The sequence below is a fragment of the Rhinichthys klamathensis genome, unplaced genomic scaffold (assembly GCF_029890125.1).
Source record: "Rhinichthys klamathensis goyatoka isolate OS25496 unplaced genomic scaffold, OSU_Roscu_1.1 h1tg000004l_1, whole genome shotgun sequence".
Taxonomy (NCBI): Eukaryota; Metazoa; Chordata; class Actinopteri; order Cypriniformes; family Leuciscidae; genus Rhinichthys; species Rhinichthys klamathensis.
The window spans coordinates 5,790,968-5,811,922 of NW_026606557.1; the positions used below are offsets into that span (position 1 = coordinate 5,790,968).

Here is a 20,955-nt window from a genome sequence, read left to right on the forward strand (position 1 = left end):
ATCTATCGTTCTATCTATCGTTCTATCTATCATTTTATCTATCCATCCATCCATCCATCCATCCATCCATCCAACTATCGTTCTATCTATCGTTCTATCCGTCTGCCTGTCCATCCATCCATTAACTGTAGTGTTTTTCAATATTACATAATTATTTGAATTTAATATATTTCAACTTAATTGCAACTTTGTCATTACAAATGAGTAGTTACACATATCTTTAAATAGACATATGAGCTTTGAGCAACATAAGAGGTGATAGACGATGATGATAGACTTAAAGCAAATTATCAGTGACTTGATTGGACAGACCAAATTTAGACATGTGAATATGTGCGTTCTGCCACTTGACAAACCCTTTTTGCATCAAGAGTAATCTTGGAAGTTAAAGGTGACCTATAATTCAAAATTGAAATTTCCTTGGTATAGTCAAATAACAAGAGTTCAGTGCATGGACATGACATAGAGTGAATCTCAAACTGGACTGTTTTCGCGTTCTCATTTAATTCACGTTTATGAAAAACACCCCTGAAAAACGGTCGGTTCTCCACACAATACCGACTGTGACGCAATAGTCGGGATCATTAATATGTACGCCTCCAAATATTTGCATAATGCCAGCCCTCAATGCCAGGCGGAACTGCGCAGCCGAAGCATGGCAGTTGCTCAGTGTGGAAACACAAAAGTATTTTTTAGTTCCTTCATCTGAGCCTCTGAAGAAACAATGGGTTAATTTTATTTTCTCTGGAAATATCCAAACATTTCACCGACTGTTTCCTCAACTTGGGCCAATACAGAGCTGGCCTCGGATCGAGCTACCAAGCAACACTTTCTGATGTGTAATTGTTCAAGTTCAGACAGGTAATCTTTCTCTCAAAATCGTTCAATACTGTTTATGCATCAGTAAGTCAAGCCAGTGACTAAAATATCAGCTTCACATCGTTTCTTTTAGTAGGATGAAAATAATCGTATTTAAATTGTGAACAAATTATATACAGAAAGCGATCAAAGAACAATCTTTCCACACAGCGCGAGTTTATCTGGACACTTGCCAAACTCGTTATGAAATCAATGACGCACGTTACTGCACAACGAAGCTCTTACTGTATTTACATCATCGTGTTTGCATTGGTGAAAGCAGAGAGAGAGCAGAAACTGCTTTGCAATGATAAGATCTTCATTCTCGCGATCAACACACTGTCATCTGCTCAATGCTCATCACGGCAACATTTTATGTGATGGGAATAGATCTAAATACTTTAAAAACATCTCACGATTCGTTAATCTCGATAGCTGTTATAGTAAAAACGTATAATAGCAGTAGTAAAAGTATTCGAGAGAGTTTCACATGTAATGCGTTGCTATTTCATATGCAAGCATGTCAGCCAATCACAGCAGTGGCCGCGGTTACACTGAATCCCACAGCAGACACGCCCCTTCAAACAGAGCGTTCAAATCAGAGGCTAAAAGCAGGCTAGGAAAAATGCCATTTATTTCTAAATTATGATTATTTTTTATCTAAAAAACATACTAACATTATAAGGGTAACCCAGGAAACATTATAAAAAAATAAATAAAAAACATTCTAGGGCACCTTTAAGATGCATACTTGTTTGGAAATTCCATTCAAAATTGCATCCAATTAGTGCAAAAAATCTGTGGTGGGATGCGCATCAGTTTGAAATGGCATGATGCTTCGGTGATGGATATTTTGTTTGAGAGTATCCATCTTGAATTGTCCATCTGAATCCGTCTGACTGAAACTCACTGCGACAATTTGGAATTTCTCACTTTCTGCTTAAACGTCCAACTTCATTCTTAGTAACTATCTGCTAAAACCACAAGGAATGCAGGTCTGACTTATGAGAGCCTGACTAAACTGAGGTGAAAGTGTGTGTGAGGGTATAGAGTTTACGCAAAGGATCAGTTGGGATCTGTAGATATCTGAATATCTCAGTGGCTCTTATGTCTTTTGTTCCCTTTGTGCACTTCCCAAAATCATCCCATGTTTATCTTCACACCCACAGGGCTGATTATCACTTTGACTAGATTTTTTTTTTTTTTATGAATCTGAGAAAGGCCCCTTTTCACTGAACATTAGGATTTTTATATTGCATGCAGGCTTTTAATTTTTAAAATCAGAGCCAATCAGAAGCCACACATCGTTGATGTATGTCAGTGTTGTTGGGTAAGTTACACTTAAAAAAAATGAATTGATTACTAGCTACTAATTAGATATTCAACAGTGTAATTAGATTACTGTACTAATTACTCTCTCTAAAAAGTATTGGATTACTTATTACTAATTAATTTACAAGTCCCATATCAACATCGACCAGTTGAACTATATTCTAAATTCTTTCAAATAAACAATATAAAATTGGATAAATTATTCTCGAACTGACCAAAGTATTTAAAGGGAGAAGGTTACATTGAAAGCATACATTTTAATATTTTGATGTTAAATCTACTATTGTTTTTATAATTTGGCATTTTTCATGAATAATAATCAGAGAGACACATGAAAAGTGACCTGATTTCCTGTGAAAAGACAAATATGTACAAGGCCATGCTGTGATGGGCTTGCAGGAAACATCTGAGAGAAAATAAAGAATAGAGAGTTTGTTATGTTTCATAGTGTGTCCCACGCTTGTTTTCTGTGTTTTTCTCCCAAGGAGGAAAGCTGTCAGACGAAGAGCATCACTTTTCCTACTTTCTTGATCTTTCTCTTCAAACTCTGAGTGCTGGCTCATCCACAAAAGTCTGTCATATAGCCTGGGTTATGGAGATGTCAGCTCCATTAATTATTGTCAATTAGAGGAATCTATCTCGTAAAGGCTTGTCAGTCTGCGAGTCCAAACCAAATCCGCAGCAGAATTTTTGGCCAAAGTGCCTCAGCGGCCCTGCAAATATAAGGCAATATAAAAAGGGTATATTGTGTCAAAGAAGGAAGGCCCCCAGTGGGCTTTTTTCCCTTTTTTTTTCTCTATGCAAAACATCTCAGCCTTGACATGCAACAAAAAAAGCACATGAATGATTTTTTTCACACTATTGTGTGGAATTTTGATATGTTGAGGAGAATTGAGTAATGGATATGTAGCCTAATCAAACACTATGATGTGTCAGGATAAATACTAGTGTCATTTTGGAGGGGCCCGGGGCCACCTTGTGAGGCATCATGGAGTCATGATCTTGTTGCAGTAGTTGCTGGGGGTGCATTGTTAGTCTGAGATGACAGAGATCAGCAGATAACCTTTCTACTGGTCCCACTACGCTTCATTAATTGACCAAAGGTGTTCAAGTTCTTATTCTTGTATTACTAAATGAAGTTCAAGGCTTGGACACACCTATGGGTAAAATCTAATTAGTAAGTCTTACTTAAAAAAAGCATGAAAACCGATGCCTTAAAGGGATAGTTCACCCCCAAATAAAAATTACACCATGATATACTCACCCTCAAGCCAACCAAGGTGTATATCTTCTTTCAGATGAACACACTCAGAGTTATATTTAAAAAATACCCTGTCTCTTCCAAGCTTTATAATGGTATAGGCCTAATGAATGGGGGGTGAGATTTTGAAGCCCCCCAAAAATCCATCCATCATAAAAAATAATCCATACTGCTCCAGGGTGGTAATAAAGGCCTTCTGAAGCGAAGCGAAGCGATGGGTTTTTGTAAGAAAAATTCATATTTAAAACTTTATTAGCTATAATAACTTCCGACAGACGGCCGTACGGAAGAGTGACCTCTGACCCGACGAGGCATGATGCAATGACCAACGTGGAAGCGTAGAGGATAGAGCAAAACAAAACACCGGTCACAAATTAGAAGTCTAAAACGAGAACTTTTAAAGAGAAATGTCGGAGGATTTCGATATAAGAGAAGAGGAGCGTGAGTTTGCTGCACAGCCCTATTTGTTTAAACCGCGAGAGGCGTCTAAGCTTATGATACATCCTATGTCATGCATCGTGTCAGGGGTTACTCTTGTAAAATTGAATTGTGTTTTGCAAAAAGTGTTATTTAGAACAACTGTTGGATTTTACAGTGTGACATTTCTCCTGCGAGTTTCATGAAAATGCATCAATGTATCACAGAAATGTGTCAAAAACCTGCTGACGTAGCCTAGTACAATTTCTTTTGTTGCTTTGTTTTTTTTTTCTGTTGTGTATTAATCTTATTTATTATTTTGAATCTCTGAGTAAAATAGGTGTTTATTCACTGCTGGGGAAAAAAAAACATTAAACCAGCCTAAGCTGGTTTGCTGGTAGCTGGTTTTAGCCTTTTAAAGATGGTTTGACCAGCAGAAAAGGGTCCAAAACCTCTCTAAAACCAGTAAGACCAGACTTGGACCAGTAAATCAGTTTGAGCTATAGTTTAAGATTTAAATTACTTTAAAACTTCACTGTATTACTACATTAGGTTATTATAAACACAAGCAACGTCACATCACATCCAATTTCTGACACGTGTCCTATGGGGGCACCGTTAAACATCGGAGTCTGGAGATAAACGTATCATTCGAGGGAGAGGAGGGGACGTGGGAGAGAGTTTGGAAAGGAGTGAGAGGAGGCAGAAACTGAATGAGAGGGACAGAGCTTAGCGGTCTTGGAGGAGAGGAGGATACTCAGAGAGAGAAAAAAAAGCCTCTCCATCTTGTGCAACTACAGACCGGAGCACTTGTCTCTCTCTTTCTCTCTTCGCATATGGCTTGTGGGCTTTCTCAGTCGTAATCTCCTGGTGTTGATAAGGCGCGTGAGTGGAGGTAACGGCTCCTGAACATGAGGCGGCTGAAGGACACTGCGGTCTGCGCGATTGTACCGCTTCTTCTCTCTCTGTGTACCACAACGACGCAAACAGGTAAACTAGCCCACGTAAAAACTTAAAACAATAGTTTTTCACTTGTGCTTTTAGCCTTTTTCATAATACTTTTAAACCTTGGGACATGGCATACTTATCTCATGTGCACTTGTTACAGATGCGGAGTCAATAGCATGTTTTAGAAAAGTTGTGCAGAATGTGTTGTTATCGTGTGAATTTTAGCGCATCGCTTAGATTTTTTTCCTTAATCATTTTATAACGAGCTTGTGGGGGAAGCTTGAGGTAAATGTTGAATATTCATTGTTCCGCCGGTTTGAACTTGTTCATCGAGTTAGGATGACTGACAGCCGCTAATGTGCTTTAAGTTTCCCAAAGAAGCTGATTTCCAACATACTGTTCCACTTACTCATAGTTTAGACTGCATATTAATTTTTGCGTAATGTATTCTGTGCTTTGCAGCTGTCTTAAGAATTAAAGCACAGAATAGGCTACAGTAAAAAAAAAAAAAAAAAAAAAAAAAAAAAAATTAGCCTACGCTTTCCAATAGTATTTTAAGTCTTTTTCTTAAAATGAAACGTTTTTTTTGTGGCAATTAAAAACCAAAAACAAAAAACAGACCCCCTCATGACCCTACTTAACTCCACCCTAATTTTTCTCCCCCTAACAATTTTAGCATTAGTCACTCAGTCTCACATCAACACTGTCTGCTCTGCACAATCTTTGTGCCGTAGAAGTACACTGGGAAGTTTTCCTTGTCTGATCAGATTTGACATTTTTATTATTTTTAACTCATTTTGGTTAGCTATATATCAAATTAAACTCACAAACTTGCTGATTCAGATGATGCTATAGTTTTGTCATATAACATCCTTATGGACCAAGACGTAATTCTACTGTCACCTTAGGAAGGTAGTAGGCCTAGTCATGTGCATGTGACCCATCTTATAGCTGATTAAACTGATGGTGTAACAATTCACAACACTGTCGACTGTCCTGTTTTTCTATTAAACCTATTAAAAAATGTAGTAGCCTATGCTCTAGGGTAATATCATTAATCAGGTGTAGTCACATAGTTGGAATAGTCAAGGAAGGAAATTCTCCAGCGGACTGTCACGTCATGTTTGAGTTTACTCGTGACCCGTGTCGGTTTGCTGTGAAACAGTTTAACGTTGGCTTGAGACACAGGTGAATGAGTGCTTACTGACCTACTCCAGTAGATTAAAATTCCTTTTGGGCGGTTGGCCAACTGTGCTATTGTACAAATGTAGTATATGTGAACACCATAACCCCAAACCAGGCTGCGTAAGATGTGGGCAATTTCAATTGAAGAACGGTTTTGTATTGTCTAGTAACTTATACAATTAAATTAATCTACTAATTATGCAGAAAAAAAATCACAATTGCAATGTCATGGTGGTCTCTTATGTGCATGACAAGCATAAAAAATATTACACAATACATGCTGCTGTTATGTTTAGTGTGGAAAGGTCAGTGGCATGTTTATAGTGATTACATACAGTATAGAGCATATAATCACTGCTTTTTCTAAGCGTGGTGCAGTGCATCTAAGTTACTGAGGCTCATGTGTCCCTTTAAGTGAGGGGTGGTGCAACCTGTATAGGCATAAACAGAAAGCATGCAAATAAAGAAAAAAAAAAATAAACAGAAACATAATGCAAAAAATATCTAAATTTAGTGATTTGATCATGTGACTTTTTTACAGACAGTCTAAATGTTCTTGCTTTCTTTGAATCTCAAGATGTTCTTGATCACCTCAAATCACGCTGGAGAACAAGATCATCAGGTTTTACACAAGCATGCAGCTTGAGTGCGGGTGGAGGATATAGATAGGCTAAATGGGCAGATTTTTTAATTGTAATCAATATCCCTTAAAGTTAGTAGGGTTGGGTATGGGTTGGTTTTTATCCGATACCAGTACCTACTCGGTATTTTTTAAACGGTTCCGGTGCTTAAATGGTTCTTGAAACGGTACTTAAGAAAACGAAACCACACACACTTTATCAAAAAATAATACCCTTTTTATTTACAGGGCCAAACTGGACACAATATTAACTTAAATCTTTAAACAATATAAATACAAGTAACATATGGTAATAATAAAACCAATATAAAATACAAATTTTTACATTACATTTTACACATTTACATAATATCAAATAAAACAATATTGTATCAAACAATGTAATAATACTGGAGATTAATAGAGATTACTAGCAGAGCTGCCAACTCTCACGCATTAACCGTGAGACTCACGCAATTGACCCTTTTCACACGCTCTCACGCCACACATCCATTTTCTCACGCAGAGATAAATCGCGGACAAAGAGGACACCGACAGACAAGACAGAGAAGGTTACTTTTGATATGGAACAAATCCACAGCTGTCAGATTCTGTCGATATTTTTACGAGATTCACACAATAAATAACGTTTTGGCTCTTTGAAATGTGACAGATCGCTGTAGCGCGTCAGTTCAAACGGCACGTGATACAGCAGCCTACAAATCCACTGCTGCTTAGCTACGCAGCATTGAGTGAACCTATGAAAGAGAACATATCTGGTTAGTGGTGTAACCTATGTTCTCTCAATAGGGAACGAGACGCTGCCAAGCTCCTCGCGCTGCCGACCAGCTTCCTTTTTCGACAGAGAAATCTGAGGAGCAGATGACACGCGCGCGCCAACATAATATGACGACGTAAGTGCGTCGAGGCGGCGCCCGCGCCATTAGCCAATGAATTGGCTTGATTCTATATGGGATTCAGACTATTGGCACACCCAGAGGGCGTTCTGACGCGTAATTTTACACGTGAAATGCAGCCAAACCTTGCGAGCAAGAGCGCGCATGCGAGACAGAAGAGACTGTGCGTGTGTGTGTGCATGTGTGCCTAATTAAGTCAGGCACCGAAATCAGTCACCGAAATTGTCGTTCTTATTCGGTCTGGTTACTACCGTTTACGTCGGAACCGGTTCCCTATTGGCACCGAGTTTCGGTACCCAACCCTAAAAGTTAGGGTAGGCAATTTTTGGAGAGGCTAGCAATAGTGAGCTAACTTTGAAAGCATAAGATCCCACCCTCCCTTCAGAGCGTCTCCAAAGCCACTGTAGTTATGGCGTGAACGCAGCATAAGCTGGTTGTTTTGGTTCAGGAGGAACAGTAAAAGGCGGCTGCTGTTTCGGTCGCGGTGCTCGTGACTGATGTCTGTCTAACTCTGTATAGCATGAAACACGCTGATGACGAGTGATGTCTGTGTGAGCAGGTGCGCGGAGGTGTGGAAATACATACGCTCACAGGCAGGTGGGACATCATGTCATTGCATTCGGGCCAATATATATATATATACACTCACCTAAAGGATTATTAGGAACATCATACTAATACTGTGTTTGACCCCCTTTCGCCTTCAGAACTGCCTTAATTCTACGTGGCATTGATTCAACGAGGTGCTGAAAGCATTCTTTAGAAATGTTGGCCCATATTGATAGGATAGCATCTTGCAGTTGATGGAGATTTGTGGGATGCACATCCAGGGCACGAAGCTCCCGTTCCACCACATCCCAAAGATGCTCTATTGGGTTGAGATCTGGAGACTGTGGGGGCCATTTTAGTACAGTGAACTCATTGTAATGTTCAAGAAACCAATTTGAAATGATTCGAGCTTTGTGACATGGTGCATTATCCTGGCATTATCCATTAACAAGGCATGATGGATCCATGTTCTCATTCTGTTTATGCCGAATTCTGACTCTACTATCTGAATGTCTCAACAGAAATTGAGACTCATCAGACCAGGCAACATTTTTCCATTCTTCAACTGTCCAATTTTGGTGAGCTCTTGCAAATTGTAGCCTTTTTTTCCTATTTGTAGTGGAGATGAGCGGTGGGGTCTTTTGCTGTTGTAGCCCATCCGCCTCAAGGTTGTGCGTGTTGTGGCTGTACAAATGCTTTGCTGCATACCTCGGTTGTAACGAGTGGTTATTTCAGTCAAAGTTGCTCTTCTATCAGCTTGAATCAGTCGGCCCATTCTCCTCTGACCTCTAGCATCAACAAGGCATTTTCGCCCACAGGACTGCCGCATACTGGATGTTTTTCCCTTTTCTCACCATTCTTTGTAAACCCTAGAAATGGTTGTGCGTGAAAATCGCAGTAACTGAGCAGATTGTGAAATACTCAGACCAGCCCGTCTGGCACCAACAACCATGCCACGCTCAAAATTGCTTAAATCACCTTTCTTTCCCATTTTGACATTCAGTTTGGAGTTCAAGAGATTGTCTTGACCAGAACCACACCCCTAAATACATTGAAGCAACTGCCATGTGATTGGTTGATTAGATAATTGCATTAATGAGAAATTGGACAGGTGTTCCTAATAATCCTTTTGGTGAGTGTATATAGATATATATACATACATACACGTAGAGCTCTTAACTTAGTGATTGCTATCAGGATGTGAAGAGACTTTCAATCAGCATAACAAAATGTTTATGGAACAAATCGCCTACCCTGCCTTTAATATTAATATTCCTTGTAAATGTTGATCAGGTCAGATAAGTCAGACTTCATCTCAGTATGAAAGGCATTTTCAGAGATGTAAGGAGACGCGAGATGCACAGCCGTAGGGGTCTCACTCCTGTCTGGTGCAACAGTGGATCCTGAAATGACGGAGCAGGATATGGTGAGTTGAGTCAGCTGTCAGGTATTTGCCTGATCACCCCGAGCAAGTCTGGTGTGAGTTTCATGTGTTTAACCGTAGGACTGTGTAGCCACAGTGTGTTGTCATGTAGAACAAAGAACATTTTTTTCTGTTTGTGATTCTTCTGTCTCTCTTCCTCCCCATATTTATATCCCATCTATCTGTCCCATCTTCTTCAAAGGCCTTGAGTTCTAAGAGGACTATTTCCGATGTTGCATCTTCTCTTTATGGTTATCATGTGTTACCATATGCCTGCTCGTGCCGCCCCCGTTCCTCACCTTTCACACGGCCTGTTTGGGAACTCCTGCAGTAGAGCAGCCATGCATGTTCCTTTTGATCCCACTGAACAAACAAATATATGAAACAGTATGGATGAGAATATTTAAAGACAAGAGGCCAATGAGTATGGGAGTTTCCATTCAAAAGAGCCCTTTCTTTCTCTAAACAGACATGCCTCCCTGCTGCTGATGAACTTGGGCCAATGGTGCTGCTGTGCAAAATGTGTCATCCATCCAATAACAATACAAACATCTGGCTCACAGAAGCAGAGCTCCATGCTCTTTTCTATATGGCCATATACTGTATTTTTCATCAAAGACCTTATGATCCTTACTGAGGAGTGATGTCCTTATGTACATCGTGATACTCATGTAAACATCTCCTCTCCTGCTGTTTTCCACCAAAGTTCCCAATTCAGTTCACTTTGTGGCCATATTCATAATTACCCTTGGCAACTATTTCTAGTCATGCAGCTCCTGTATTCTTGATAGGCAAATCTGACAACAATTGTAAAATCACTCACGAGATCACAGCAATAGCAAACAACCATCCAATCAATTCCCCATGGACAAAATCAAGTCCCGGCCTAGATTTTTTTTCTTGTTCGAGAAGCCGTTTCACTCGGATATACATTACAATAAAGAAGAAAAGTTTCATGCTGGCTTTAACTGTAACATGGGACTACAGTCATATTTAACTTTGTAATTTCTCCCATTCATATATGTTTGAGTGGCCTGTCTCTTCTATAATGTCTCAATTTCATGATAGTGTTTGATCCGGTTCTGAAATTGTGAAATTTTCACATTTCAATTAGATAGACAAAGATTGTAAGCAAAGATTTCAGCATATCTAGGGACACCAAAGAGAGTTTGAAAAGGGATTCTTGTTGAACACTGTTTGTCAAACCTGAAATCACACCATTGGTTGAGTCAAGCCCAAAATATACTTTACGCGCACAGTTGCCCGCATAGAGCTTCAAAGCATACTCCATTTATAGTATACGTGCACACAGGCGGTTGTGAGGGAACTTTAAAAAAAACGAACCTTTTTCTAAACACTTTTTTTTTAACTTACAGGCCTAAGATTTAACAATTGAGAATAAAATGTTTCAAGGTTGGTCTGTCGAAATAGTGGAAACTTTGAGACAGTCAATGGCTAGTTATCCAAATATAAATGCCCCCATGATGACACACCCCATGGTTTTGACGATTCGGATGATTTTGATATCTAAATTTGCTTTGCCAGTAACAGAGGGAGTAGGTGGATGCTGTTTTGCACAAAATTGAACCAATTAAATTAAAGGATGATCATGAGTAGGGGCGGCAGTGGCTCAGTGGTTCATGTAGGTTGTCTACAAACTGGAAGGTTGGTGGTTCAATCTGACCAAAAGTGTCGAGGTGTCCATGAGCAAGACACCTAACCCCAGCTGCTCCCGACGAGCTGGATGGCGCCTTGCATGGCTGACACCGCCGTCGGTGTATGAATGAGTGAGTGAATGGGTGAATGTGAGGCTATATGTAAAGCGCTTTGGTGGCCATTGGGTCTGTGAAAGCACTATATAAATGCAGTCCATTTACCATGAGTAATATGTCATGTTATTTTGACTGTGGTATGAATCTCTATCCTATATAAACTGCTGTATTCTTCTTTGCTGGAAATTCCGAACTTGAGGCCCCTCTTCTCGGACAGCATGCCAAATGCATATTTTATACTAAATCTGATTATATGTAGTGCATTTTTAGTAGTGCATTGCAAAGCATTTTTCTGTTAGTCAGAGTGATGAATCCATATGACCAAGTTGAACCAGTTACTAAATCTGCGTGGGGAAATCTTTCCACTTCCGATCTTGTGGAAACTGGATTTTGCCCTCAAAATCGGTAAATGTGACCACACCTTTACTCACAACAGTTCATTATGGAATCCACAATAACTGCCTAATGGAAAGCTTTGTCTGATGTGCCAGTGCGCTTGCGTATCTTAGACAAGGAGGGTTTGTGTGTTTTAATGTGTAAACTGGGGTGGCAGTGTTCAGTCAGGGATATACTGTAGAGATGCAGGTGTTTCATTGTGGTCCCACGTACAGTGGGCCCGGCTGGAAGTCTCGCAGTGAGCAAATATCACAGAACCAACTTTACAGTCAAAGGAATGTGAGACTGATGTGTAATGATGCTCAGCTCCCTGGCACAATAGTGTCATCCACTCAGCAGTTCCCAGACTCTAAGTGCGTTGGATACAGTATCCCACAGTGCTCCACAGCACCGTCTCTAAGCCCACATGCTGTTCTCCCACTGCCATCAAAAATACAACACATAGAGAAATAGAAGATTCGGCAAGGGTTCTTTTATTTTCAGCTGGGGATCTGGTTGCATGTTGCGCAAAATGAAATGGTATTAAACAATCTTATTCCGTCCAAACTGTGGGTTTAGTGGAGCGTAACTCTAAAAGGGGAAGAGTTCGCTGCTGTGGTGGGGGAGATTCCAGGTTTTTCCTAACAGCATCCAGCCACCATTCTGAACGACTTCCAAACATTAGCGATAACATGAAACAGACCCGGACTCAAATATCAATCACGTTTATGCTCCAAGCTCACAAACGATTTTTTGTTGAGCAGTTTGTCCATCTGTTTCTTTTAGCGTTAGTCCATTGGGGAGATATCAGTTGATTATTTGCACGCATTAAACCACCATCCTACGCTTTCTTGGAGAAGTATGAACAAACAAAACAGTATGTTGAAAGATAAACGATGTGAAATAGGACCCAACACCACACAGAAGGAAATTTGAGATTTGAACTGCGTTTTTTTCTTTGTCTAATGTGGAAAGAGTGTTAAAGTGTGTGACCGTGGCTGAGGGGTGGTGGGCTGGGACAGCGTTTCTCGAGTGTCTTTGGGGCGTGTCTGAGCTGTTTTGTTCCATCTCTCCTCGCTTCAATGCTCCTGCTGTCTATAGGGTTTGGCTCCAGGCACCAGGCCTCTTGAGGTCAGGGGTCAGGACCAGTAATTCAATTATATCCAACCTCAGAAGGGTGATGAATGTTGTTTGTCACAGATTTAGACTCGTACACAAATCTGTCCGGTACCGCTTGTATGTAAAATTACAATAGTGTCTAATATCAAGTTAAACTTTGTGGACTGCTGGAGTCATTATCACAGTGTGATAAATATTCCTGTGGTCTTGAATCAATGTGGGAGGATAAACACTGACTGACGTAGGCATAATTTGTGGGTGGGATGGGTGGGACGTCCCCACCACTTTATGATTCATCTCAATTGATTCAAATATCCTTTGTGGATGTACCTAATACAAAAGAAGCATCACTAGTTGACTGTCAGAGTATTCGTTTTGTTTGTTTGTTAAATATGAAGTGTTCTGGCGTTGGAATGTGTTGTTTTTGAAATCAAGCTGAGTATTCGTTGCCACTGTAATCAGTGGCGGAAGGCAACTGTGCTCTCTTAGTGGCTTGTGCCAGACGAGTGCTTCAATCTATTGCTTAACGTCATTACAAAGACTCTCTACGGCTGCATTTACACTGCATTTACACTCTCTATGGCTGCATTTACACCCCAACTCCCCCCCCCCCATGTAAACCACCATGTGTTATGTGACAGATATTAGTGCACCCGGTTCAGTCACAGTTTACTGAGATAGATTGGAATAGTAATCGTATAATGTTCTAAAAATAGTATTTTCAATGTTTGAGTTGGTCTGTTTTGATGTTTTTCTGACCTCTTTTTGGAAACCCCCTGCATAGGGGAAGTGGGATGCAATGTGACAACTATCCATTAATGGGATACCCTTGTGAAAACTAAGTGCACTTTAGCATAAATACTTTACTTATAATGTAAAGAATATACTTTAATAGAATATACTTAATGTAATATAAATAATATAATGTTTTCAGAAACATGGCAATGAAATGTATTATAGTTTAAATTTAGATTAAATGCAACTGGCTGAACTTTTATTTTTGACCCACTTTAGTAGGACTAGTAGTACATCTTTATATGTAATTTCACAATTACTTTTGAAATATGGTTAAAGTGCAAAGCTGAATGAAATGACAAGCATTCGTGATAAACTAAAATATATTTGAATATAATTTATTTTGAAACTTGTATATCATGTATTGTAAATGTATTTGTAATCATACATTTGTAATGATGACGTTGCAATTTAGAACATTTAAAACATATTAACTTTAAAATGAAAAGTCTGTCGTAATTTACTCACCCTCGTGTTGTTCCAAACCCGTATGAGTTTCTTTCTTCTGTTGAACACAAAAGAAGATATTTTAAAGAATGTCAGTAACCAGACAGTTCACGGACCCCATTGACTTCCATGGTATGTTTTTCCTACTATGGACGTCAATGGAGCATTCTTTAAAATATCTTATTTTGTTCCACAGAAGATAGAAAGTCATAGAGGATTGGATTGACATGAGGGTGAGTAAATGATGACAGAATGTTTATTTTTGGGTGAACTATCCCTTTTAGGGCTAGATACACAGATAAATGTGTTTGTGGGGTGAGCAGGTTCAATAATCAAGCATTCAAAGTAATTTGCAGTTGCTGCAGTTTTGTGTTCAACTCGCATAAATCTTGAATTCGTTCAGCAGTTATTTGAGGTGATGCTGGAAAGCAGTTTCTACTGTATAAACCCAGCAGATGAAGCATTTTCATACGTGCCAAACGACCGCACCCAGACAGGTGTAGGGGACATAGAGGTAGATCTGTGAGAGGAGCACTTGGCTGAAGCGTACAGGTGAATAAAACAGACAGGTAGCACCGCCTTGGGTTTCACAACCGCTGATGAATGTGATTTGGCTCAGGTTTGGCTCTTGGCGGACATTCAGAGCATCAGCATGCTACTTCTGGACCGGCTCCGGATATCCAACATGGCGTCCAGCCACCTGCCCCAGGCCCCTTCATGATGATAGGGGAGAAACATTCCCTAGACCTTAGGAGATCTCAGTCTATTTTGTAGAAGATTTGTTAACCAGGGTTTATTTTGGGCATGTGAGTTTCATTTCCTATTCCACTACTGATGCTCTTGTAAACACAATGACTTTGTACCCATTTAAGGTTATTTGTAGACATAATAGTCTGGTTTCCCATGCAATATCTCAAACATTGAGCTATTCTTACTTCACAGAATATTTGATATAGTTTGAGATGTTATTGGTTTAATGTCATAAATGTTGATGTACCATTCAGTTGTATTTCCTTAAGAAGTAACATGACGGTGTGTGTCTGGGATGCTTTGTTTTGAGAGCATTCATGAACACGTTCACCATGAGTTGGTGAGCATCTTGGGAATGTGTTGAATAATTCTCACTCAGAGGAGGCATTTCTCCTCCTGTTCTCAAACCAATGGTCCACTGTTATTACTGTCATGCGAATTTCCCTGAGGTCAGAGGGCAGATATTTAACAGTGCTGTGTCTCAGCGCTTGGTGAACAAATTATATTGACATGTTGAGCACGTGGTTTAAGTGGGTAAACTGTATATTCTATCATCTAACCCTAAACCTACCCATCACAGAAAACGGTCTGCATTTTTACATTTTCAAAAAACATCACATTGTATGAATTTGACAAGGTTTCCTAATGGGGACCAACATTTTTTCCCAATGATTTAATATATTGCCATCTCTGTGGGGACATTTTGTCTTCATAGGGTTTACACACACACACACACACACTGTTCAAAATTTGGGGTCGGTAAGATTTATTAATGTTTAAAAAAAAACTCTTATACTGATCAAGGATGTGTTTATTTAATAAAAAATATGGTAAAAAACGGGATTTATACATTTGTGTATATTTATTCCACAGGTTTTGTCAGGGTCATTTCCTTGATTTGTTTTGACTTCACAATTGACTGGTTTTGGATTAAACTGCAGTCAGAATTATGGTTTTGGGACAGATGTGACTGAGATGTCGAGTCAAGATGTCTGATGCTTGCTAGGCCGAGTCCGGTGATAATTGGGCCTATTTTGAAGCAGATTACATGGCTGCTCAGACATATAAACACCAGTGACTTACTGACCTGTTTCTGCATGTGCTTGTGCTTGTGTGTATGTGTCTACAAGTGTATGTGCACATGTGTATTTAAAAGAGAGCATAAGAATAGTTTATAGAAAGGAAAAAAAAAAACATCAGCCCCCTCAATTGGTTGTGTTTTCCCAATCATGCATATCACTCTTACACAGATAGATTAATTGAACTGTCAAATACATTTCGTGTCAGACTGGTGAACTAAAGTTGGGTGGCACTTTTATGATTGTTTGAGAGACAATGGGCATTGAGCCGAAAACGGTTTATTTGCAAGGTCTTTGTAATGTAATAAATGGAAGATGAATTGACACAGCCCTGTTTGAAAATGAGTACCTGATGTTTTCCATTGTGTTTGTGTGTTTCAGCACTGCCTTTTTTACAAGTCTGTTGCCATGCTTTGAGCAAACCCAGTATAAAGGCATCTGCTAAACAAATAAACAATGCCATAAAATGCAGTACTTTTTTTTCAGGCAGGCAGTTGGTTGGCATGGATAAACTCTTCCCACATGTTTAATTAACAGAGGAGAGAAAGGAGGGGCATGGAAACAGGAGGGCAATTTAAATTTAGGGTCCGTGTTGCATCTGACACACATGCCAAGGGTTGTGGTTAGGCAAACCTCTGTAAAATATCAGTAAAACATCAACAGCAGTTATTTATAAATGCCAAAATGTATGTCTTATAACTTTCCTGTGAATGCGTTTCAATTGAACGTAAACATTGGACAGTGGAAGTCAGGGAGACATTTTTTTTGAAAGAGGTGCTAGCAGGTGTCAGCTGTCAGGTGTGTGTTTAACTATCTCAGACTAGACTGTGTCATAACTCTATCCCATAATGACACCCCATCGATATCCAGCTGTGGCCCTTGATATGAACGTGACTGCGTCTTGAAGCTTCCAAGTAGATCTGCGCACTTTGAGCTGGCTACATATTAGCAAACTTACAGCAGCCAAACTCTCAGCTTGTTGTTCGTTCTTGCTGTGACCCATAGGGGATTTGGCTAAGTGAATAATACAGCTGCAGGGCCATCAGGCTCTAGTCCTTTGCTTCAAATTCCTTGCAGTGTTCCTAACTAGTATTCTTTCCATATACACACACATGTAACATTGAGTAGACTTCCCAGAACTTTTCAACCAAGTTTGTTAGCCTAGCCATAGAGCTACAGAACTGAATCAACACTGAACTGACTTCAGCTGAACAACAGCCGAAATACAGCATTTTCCTTGTATCACTGTAAAGCTGCTTTGAAACAATCTGTATTGAATAAAGCACTATATAAATAGAGTTGACTTGTATTGTGCTTCAAATCTTAAAAAGTGTACTTGCATATAATATAATATTATTGAAATAAAAGGCCACTTTAGAGTACACTTTCTTGAGTACTATGTTTCTTAACACCCTTAAAGTACACTTTTAAAAATACACTTTGTAATAATGTCAAATTAAAAGTTATAGGACCAAATTTACAAACCAGCGCTGTTGGCGTTAAAAAACACGCAGTGAAAAATTAGCACTGAAAAGGCGTGGACACAGTTATGTTTATAGTTATTTTTGCGGCTGACCTTATTAAAGATGTATTTGGGAGTTTCCCTTTCAGACGCTAAATTTATGGGAGGAGAGTATTTAAATGGATCATGCTAGGTGATTTACTAGGGTTTGCGCTTGTCAATTTACTGTTATTTGCGCCATTATTTACCGCCCAAAAACAGGTTTTAATCCAGATGCTATTTTGGTAAATTGCGTTGGACATTATGGAAATGATCCTGGTGCGCCGGTGTTCTTTAATTTGTGCGTCAGTAGATCACGTGCAGAACTCTCCTCTCCCATCGGCACTTTTTTGGAATTGCGCTCTCATGCTAATTTGCCCTGTTTAGTAAATCTGGCCCTGACTTTTTAAAGGGGCTGTATGTAGAATTGAGAAACCATTGTTATTAGCGACACCTGTGGCTATTAAGTTAACTGCAGCCAGCAACTTATTGCTCGTGCTCGCTCTTGTGTGCACAGAACACGTAACGTGCAAGAGACTGAACGTGATTCAAGGCTCCGATAAACTCACGGCGAAGTTTTTTTTTGTTCTTCGCTTTGAAGTAAAAAGAAGTTGAAAATACCGTTGCAGAGATATACTTTTAAAATGCACATTTGAGCTGTTTTAACTGAAAGCAACTTGCACTGACATATCTTCAAATATATCAGTGCCATTGTTTTGTCTCAAGATGAACACCAGCAATGTTTTTTTTTCTACGGCATGTTTATAAAAGCTACTAAAGGCCTAATCCTGGCTCAATCTAAGCCCTGTCTGTAAAACCAGGCCAAAGTACACTAAAGCATACTTCTTTTTCACAAGGGTAGTCTATGGTGGCCTAGAAATGAAACTTTATGTTTTAATTTTCTCTCATTTTTTATACAGCTAATCTGATCGATGTATTACGGGTATTGGAGCTATCTGAAGACATGGAGGGAGTGTCAGTAGAGGCTGGTCTGTGCACAGAGAGAAAGGACACATCAGAAACAGACATGGCTTACAGAATAGACAAAAAGATTCAACTCAGCGCCCCAACTAAACAGTTCTTTCCAGGTATGGACTTTTTGAAATGTACTTTCACAAATTCTCAAGCATTTGAGGCCATTGTTTTCTTTTCTGAAGTGTGAATTGTGTTATATATGGACAATGCTTTGCTGTTTTATTTAATAGACTCTGCTTTCCCTGAGAACTTCTCTCTGATGACCACGGTGAAGGCTAAGAAGAACACTCAGTTCTTCCTACTGTCTTTGTATGATGAGCAGGGAGTCCAACAGCTGGGGCTGGAGATGGGCCGATCGCCCGTATTCCTCTATGAAGACCAAAGAGGCCAGCCGGCTCCAGATCTCTACCCCATTTTTAAGAAAATCAATCTGGCTGATGGGAAGTGAGTGCTTTCATGCAGTCTTAGTAGCCTCGGAGTGCCCTGAAGTTTTCTTTCTTTAAAAAACGATGAGCGATGACCCTTTTTTACCTCCATAATGTAATGTACTCTATTTCATAGTGAAACAGGATAAATGTTGGACTTGATTTTTTTTATACTGAATGTTATAGTGCCAAAATAATGCCTGAATAGCTAATACCAATAATAATAATATATGGGCTATTGGTAAACATTATACAGTAACCCATGCGGCCTTAGTCAGCAGAAAAGGAAAATAACTCTATAGAAAGAAGGTTATCAAATTGTGGTTAACGATTACAAGATCACATTTCTGTGGAACAGCGTGCATATGGAAATGTTCACAGTAAAACCGTGAGCATGCATTCATGAACTAAATCAGATTTATTAAGCTTCTTACTTTGATTGAATTTCACACATGCAAATGTGTAAATTAAATGGGGATTGAGTGAGTACAAAACATTCAAAGACTTTATTTAACATCTGGTATTAATATTCATCTCAGGTGGTCAGATTATATGTAATCTGCCAAGGTAAATTGCAGATTACACCGGATATTAAATGCGTGATCGGTGAGTAAACTGTCATTCTTATTTGTCCGTGATGTGTCAGAACGTATTAGTGTTTATTTATATCATAAATTCTATATGTTCATCATTTTCTGACTACCTTTGAATATGGTTTGAGTGATTTGATCACAAAATGTTTTGGACTGCAGGCAGGCCTGTATTTAGTGCTGTGCACTTTCATCAGATCAGCTGAGATGGATGTTAATACCAGGTGTAAACAGAGGAAAGGGAACTGTTTTGTGGTCAAATAATGTTGGAATTAATTAAGTCTTCTTCACACTATTCTATGAGTCATGCCTTGCTTTCATTAATAAATTATTACTAGTAGTCATATTCCAACGTATGTTAGAGAAAGAGGGCTCTTCTTTAGAAGTGGCTCTTGCAAACAAAAGAAACGTCTCAACTTGGCTCCTAATGTGGCGATGGTACCGCAGTGTCAGTGTGCCAATATATAGAGTGTTCTTTCACATTTACACGACCCATAATCCACCTCTAATAGCCATGCTCCTGGAAGATCAGTTAATATCATTTCCCTGGGTTAGCACCGTGATAAAGCTCTGCTGTTGTTGACACCGATTAACCCTGCTGTCGTCTCTTCTCAGATGGCATCGGATAGCCTACGGTGTGGAGGGCAAATCTGTTACTCTCTACCTGGACTGTAAGAAGGTGCAGACGCTGGAATTAATGCGCGGAGACAACCCTGTGGTCAGCACTGACGGAATTGTTGTTTTCGGGACACGGTTACTAGATGAGGAAGTTTTTGAGGTACGAACCATTAGACATCCTGGTTTTTGGAATACAAGGACATGTAAATGTCTTCACATGCACACAAATAGCCAGGTTAGGGCAAGTTAAAGGAATAGTTGATGCAAAAATAAAAAAAAATTGTTATCATGTACTCACCCTCATGTCATTCCAAACTCTTAAAGGAGAACTCCGGCGCAAAATTAACCTTTGGTCTATTAAAACATTGGTACCTAGTCAACCGTTCTCCGAGATTTGTTTTCATGATAATCGAATGTAAAGAGTTTTATCTCTAAAAACTATTTAGCGTATAATGCTAGTAATGGGGGCATATAATAAGGTAAAAAGAAATCGCTAGTTAATACCACTAACAAGGCTCAAAATAGCCCCACACGAACACATAACATAATGAGGGTCCCTACATGCAAAACGAAGCATTGAGAACTTTGTAAGTGTACAGACCGTTTAATAAGAAGATAAAGATAAAGACAGTCCACTTCGTGTATACAGACAGGAGCCATCTTTGGAAAACAGTCTCGACTAATCAAACCACGAACGACGTGATAAGTGAGCTGAACTGTATGAAGTTCAGTGAACTTCTGAACTGTATGTAGGGATGGGCGATATGGCCTAAAATCCATATTGCGATATACATTGCAGCCTCTTGCGATAACGATATATATCACGATATATAAATTATAATAGAACCATTTCAGAACAGGTTAGACAGACCATAAGGAAAGCCAAACTGCTAAATGTATTTGTTTTAAAAACATTTATTATGCAAAACTGTAATTATAGAACATAATGTTGCAGATGAATAAAATTCAAGTACACTAGCTGCAGAGACTTTAACAAAGA

The 20,955-nt window shown here is 39.3% G+C and overlaps 1 protein-coding gene across 2 annotated transcripts in view; it reads left to right on the forward strand.

Moving 5' to 3' along the window:
* Positions 1 to 4,538: 4,538 nt before the first annotated feature.
* Positions 4,539 to 20,955, forward strand: part of col5a3a (collagen, type V, alpha 3a) — a 62,228-nt gene continuing 45,811 nt past the window's right edge. For both annotated transcript variants that reach the window (XM_056252591.1, XM_056252594.1), the window contains exons 1-4: positions 4,539 to 4,858; positions 18,268 to 18,435; positions 18,553 to 18,766; positions 19,953 to 20,115. In XM_056252591.1, coding sequence (XP_056108566.1) covers positions 4,780 to 4,858; positions 18,268 to 18,435; positions 18,553 to 18,766; positions 19,953 to 20,115 — 624 coding nt within the window. In that variant the 5' untranslated portion in view covers positions 4,539 to 4,779. The remainder of the gene's footprint in view (positions 4,859 to 18,267; positions 18,436 to 18,552; positions 18,767 to 19,952; positions 20,116 to 20,955) is intronic.